At 37.0% G+C, this 5,381-nt stretch overlaps 1 protein-coding gene across 1 annotated transcript in view; it reads left to right on the plus strand.

The window, feature by feature from the left end:
• SLC2A13 (solute carrier family 2 member 13) overlaps positions 1-5,381 on the plus strand; it is a 590,531-nt gene that overhangs the window by 452,502 nt on the left and 132,648 nt on the right. The window contains 1 exon segment of the mRNA XM_042781288.1: positions 1,871-1,991. Coding sequence (XP_042637222.1) covers positions 1,871-1,991 — 121 coding nt within the window.

Raw genomic sequence — 5,381 nt, forward strand, 5'->3', positions numbered from 1 at the left:
TCTGAATTTATACATCTACAACATATGTAGATGTATAAATAATATTATTTAGCCATAAAGAGAAATGAAGTTCTGTTACATGCTTTTACGTGGATGAAACTTGAAAACATACAAGCGAAATAAGCAGACACAAAAGGATAAATATTTGATAGCACTTATATGAATTATCTGGAATAGGCAAATACATGAAGACCAAAATTTCTTAGTGGTTACCAAGTGGGAGGAGGGGAGAATGAGGAGGTATTGCCTAAGTAGTACTGAATTTCTGCTGCTTGTTGTTGTTATATGCCGTCAAGTCAGACCCAACTCATAACGACCCTCCTTGGGTTGCTGAGGCAGTATCACTATGGAAGTAGATTGCCCTGTCTTCCTTCCAAGGAGTGGCTGGTGGACTTGAACCGCCAGCCTTCTGGTTAGCAGTCAAGTGCCTTAGGCACTACGCTACCAGAGCTCCCAATTAATTTCTGCTTAGAAAAAAAGTTTTGGAAATAGTGGTAGTTTGCACAACGTTGTAAATATAATCAATGTCACTGAATTATACACTTAAAATTGTTAAAATGGAGGATTTTCTTATATATATTTTAATGTAATAAAATTAATGGTACTCCTTTTTAATAAAGAATGCTTTTTCAACTGTTTTAAAAATAGTGTTTGTTGCTTTTTAATTTACTGATTTAGGTCTTGCATGATCGATGCCATTAAAACAATTTATTGGTGCTGAAAGGAACACTTGGTGGAAACTTGTTGCCTTTCACACTTCCTAGCATATTAGATGGGAGTTCTGGTAGCATAGTGCATAAGGCACTTGACTGCTAACCAGAAGGCTGACGGTTAAAACCCACCAGCCACTCCTCGGGAGGAAGATGGCCCAATCTACTTCCATAGTGATACTGCCTCAGAAACCCAAGGAGGGGTCGCTGTGAGTCAGGTCCGACTCAATGGCACATAACAACAACAACAACAAGCATATTAGGTACTGTAGTAGTTAAGGTTGTCTATCAACGTGGCTGGGACTGGTTGAGTGCCTGCACAGCTGGATGTAGTTATTCCTCATCGTAAGGTTGGCCATCGATTCCATGGTGGAGTCTACTAGAGCAGCTCAACAACTGCTTTAGGGATGTGGTCTGCTTCCAATATAGAAGAATCGGCTTTGAGGAAGGTCCTTAGCTTTTTGGCTTGCTTGAACCCTGCGTATCGCCAAATCATTGTTCAGCAGCCTGCTATGCCCTGCTGATCTTGAGACTTCTTCTGGACCTAAATTATGACTGCCATGTTGTTTGGTAACATGGTAACAATGGGACTGTGCCTTTTTACTTGTCACCTTGGGTTTGTCAGCTTCAGCAGCCAGCAGCTGCCTGAGTGAAGAAAACCCTGTAGTGTCAGTAAGCCAGGAGCAGGAGACAGAGCTGATGCCCAAGGTTGAGGGGTTTTCACCCAGCCCCTAGAGCCTGGCACTTTGAACTCAGACATAAAGCCTCTGAAACTGTAAAAGAATAAACTCTTGTTTGTTAAAGCATCTCATTTGTGGTATATTCTTGTCAGAGCGGCACTAGGTAACCAAAACAGGTACTAAATGTCAGTTACATTAATAGATTTTAAGACTGTTAGCAATCCATGATTTTTTTTAGAAAATCAGTCCGTCTACTGAGTGGTGAGTATTTGCTTTGAATTTATTTTCACATCTCACATGATTGTGCTAATGACTTTTTCTAATAATTTGTTTATGTATTAGCATTAAAAAAAAAAAAATCCAGGGAAGATAAGATTAGTGTGTTTTTGCTCAGATGTATATCTTGCTTAGCCTAGTCTGTTTTGGAAGAATATGGTCTCCTACCCTGTTTTCTGATATAAATTTTTATTTTCTTTTAAGGTACTACCATTGCGCTCATTATTCTTGCTTTGGGATTTCTACTATCAGCCCAGGTTTCCCCACTCATCACTTTTAAACCAATAGCTCCTTCAGGTCAAAACACCACTTGCACAAGATACAGGTGAGATTTCATTATGCTCCTCTTTCTTCACTTAACTCTGCTAACTTTTTTTTTTGCTTTTAGCTTTTCTAAATTTGAGAGATGCATATGATTATACTGAGTACCCAGTTTTATGGGGTAAGGGAAGAAAATGGGAAAGGTGGTAGGAAAATACCTTCTGGAAGATGAACAGGATGTGAAGACATGAGAATGAATGAGCTTACAGAAAAGTAAGCTTTATACACAATTTTGGTGATATATCTCTGGAAATTAAAATTACAGATTTATATAGAATTTAAACAGAAATAAGGAATTCTGGTGGTGTAGTGGTTAAAGAATTCAGCTGCTTACCACCAGCAAACCTACCAGCCACTCTGCAAGAGAAAGATAAGGCAGTCTGCTTCTGTAAAGATTTACAGCCTTGGAAACCATATGGGGCAATTCTTCTCTGTCCTATAGGGTCATAATCAACTCAATGACAATGAGTTAAGCAGGAGTACTGTAAAGCTGTTTTAAAATCATATGTAATTTGATGACATCTGTATTCCAGGTGAAATAAATAATCAGTAATTAAAATGTTTGCAAGACAAGTATGTCTGATACAGTTGATTATCATCTTGATTTTCTAACAATCTTCCCAAAGTTACGTAGGTATCCTTTCATTCATTTAAGCAGAAAGGAAAGTTTTCCCTCACTACTAGGGCTCTTTCACAGGATTAGAAAGTGGGAAGAGATGGTAGAAGAGAGAAATGTGTTCTAATAGCCAGCTGCAGGCTTAAGAGCACATTAAGTCTAATGGTATACACACTGCGATAGAAGGATGGAGAAATGGATGGATTGATAGATGGACTGAGTGATGCACAAATGAATTAATGAAAGATTGAATGTTCGAACAGATTAATATATTTGGCAGCAGAGTTTTGAAGTTTCTGATGTCATTTTAATTGAAAATACCAACAACTTTAAAACAGATGGGTAGGATAAGGGCCAGCTTTAATTTTTTAAAAAAAGATGATAATCCTTCAGTCTCTAATAGAGTACTAATCATCAGGTAAATGATTTATCAAGTCAGATACTTCTGTATACACTGATACATTTGATTCCACTTGGAATCCACTTGGAGTATATTTTGAGCATGAAGTTTAGTGACTTCTCATTACAATGATTAGGGAGATGTGTATTATTACACCTTCACAGTCACAAATTGTGAAATCCACTTGCCTTTGGAGAAAGGACAGTTGCAGTTCCTCTTTTGTCTATTTATTTATTGTATTACCAGATTTTTTATAGTCTTTATCTTGTTCTTTTGAAGCCGTAGCATATTTTTATCAAAGAAGTGAACCTTATTATAATTTCTTGGTGTGGCAGTCTTTACTTCCTTTGCTCGTCGAACCTCAACTGCTAGACAGATGACAGAGCTCCTACCAGAGTTCTACATGTGCTACTTTGGATTTACAACACATATTTTTGGGGGACACAGAATACATTTTATTCTGAATCCTACATCAACATCAGATATCAGATGTGGAGCACAATCTGTGTTGCTCAGACAATAGTAATATTTATAATTAGGTTAGAGGCAATTGTGTTTAAAACATATAATAAAATATCCATGTCCTCTTCTGAATCCAGGTTGAATTTCTGGCAATTCATTGTTGATATATTGCTACAATTGTTTCGGAATCATCTTCAGCAATTTACCTGTAGGTGATATTAATGATATAGATCAATAATTCTGTATTTCATTGGATCACTTTTCTTTGGAATGAGCTTGAATGTGGATCTCTTCCATTTGATTAGCCAGGTAACTGTCTTCTAGATTTCTGGCGTAGATGAATGAGTGCCTCCAATGTTGAATCCATTTGTTAAAACATCTCAATTGGTATTCGTCACTTTCTGGGGCCTTGTTTTTCACCAAAGCCTTCAGTGCAGATTGGCCAACTTCTTTCCTTTGGTTCTTGATCATATGCTGACTCCTAAAATGTCTGAATGTTGGCCAATTCTCTTTGGTATAGTTACTCTGTATTCCTTCTGTCTTCTGTTGATGCTTCCTGTACGTTCAGGTTTTTACCCTTAGAATCCTTGAGTATTGCAACTCGAGGCTTCAATTTTTTCCTTCAGTTCTTTCAAGTTAAAAAGTACCAAGCATGTTCTTCCCTTTGGGTTTTCTAACTCTTGGTTTTTCACATTTCATTATAATACTTTACTTTGTCTTCTCGAGCCACCCTTTGAAATCTTCTGTCCAATTCTTTTACTTCGTCATTTCTCCCATTTGGCTTAGCTACTCTACTTTCAAGAGCAACTTTCAAAGTTTCTTCTGATATCCATTTTAAAGACCTTTTGCTCTTTTCACGCATGATGTCTGTTCTTAATGTCATCACACAACTCAGCTGGTCATTAGTATTCAATGCATTAAATCTCTTCAAAATGGTCCCTAAATGTAGGTGGAATATACTCAAGGTCATACTTAGGCTCTCATAGACTTGCCTTAACTTTCTTTAGCTTCCATTTGAACCTATATGAGTAATTGTTGATCTGTTCCACAGTCAGGCCCTGTCCTTGTTCTGACTGATAATATTTTACTTCTCTATTGTCTTTTTCCACAGTTGTAGTCAGTTTCGTTCTTGTGTATTCCATCTGGTGAGGTCCATGTGTACAGTCATTGTATATGTTGTTGAAGACAGGTATTTGCAATGAGTAAGTTACTGGTCTTACAGAATTCTATTCTGCAATCTCTGGCATCATTTTTATCAAGAAGGCCATATTTTCCAACTACTGATCCTTGTTTGTTTCCAATTTCACACTCCAATTACTGTTAATTATCAATGCATCTTGATTGCATGTTTGATCAATTTCATATTGCAGAAGTTGGTAAAACTCTTCAATTTATTCATGTCTGCTTTAACAATCAGTGCGTAAATTTGAATGAAAAGTAGTATTAACTAGTATTATGCCTTCTTTGTAGGCATATATGGATATTTTCCTATCACTGACAGTGTTGTACTTTAGGATAGATCTTACAATGTTCTTATTGATGATGAATGCAATGTCATTCGTCTTCAATTCGTCATTCTTGGCATAGTAGACCATATGATTATCCAATTTAAAATGGCCAATACCATTCCGTTTCAGCTCACTAATTTCTAGGATATTGCTCTTCAAGTGTTCCAGTTTTCTTAGATTCATACTTCATCTATTCTGTGTTCCAGTTATTAATGGATGTTTGCAGCTGTTTCTTCTCATTCTGAGTTATCTTTTGAGCCCTTTCCAATATAAGGAGCTTGTCTTTCAGCACTGTATCATATAGAGCTCTGCTGCTTCTCAGAAGGTTTTCAGTTACCAGATTTTTTGGAAGTAGCACACCAGGTCCTTCCTCCTAGTTTGTCTTAGTCTAGAAGCTCCACTGAAACC

Source organism: Orycteropus afer, unplaced genomic scaffold, assembly GCF_000298275.1.
Source record: "Orycteropus afer afer isolate SDZICR_OR568_19922 unplaced genomic scaffold, OryAfe1.0 scaffold00100, whole genome shotgun sequence".
Classification (NCBI taxonomy): domain Eukaryota; kingdom Metazoa; phylum Chordata; class Mammalia; order Tubulidentata; family Orycteropodidae; genus Orycteropus; species Orycteropus afer.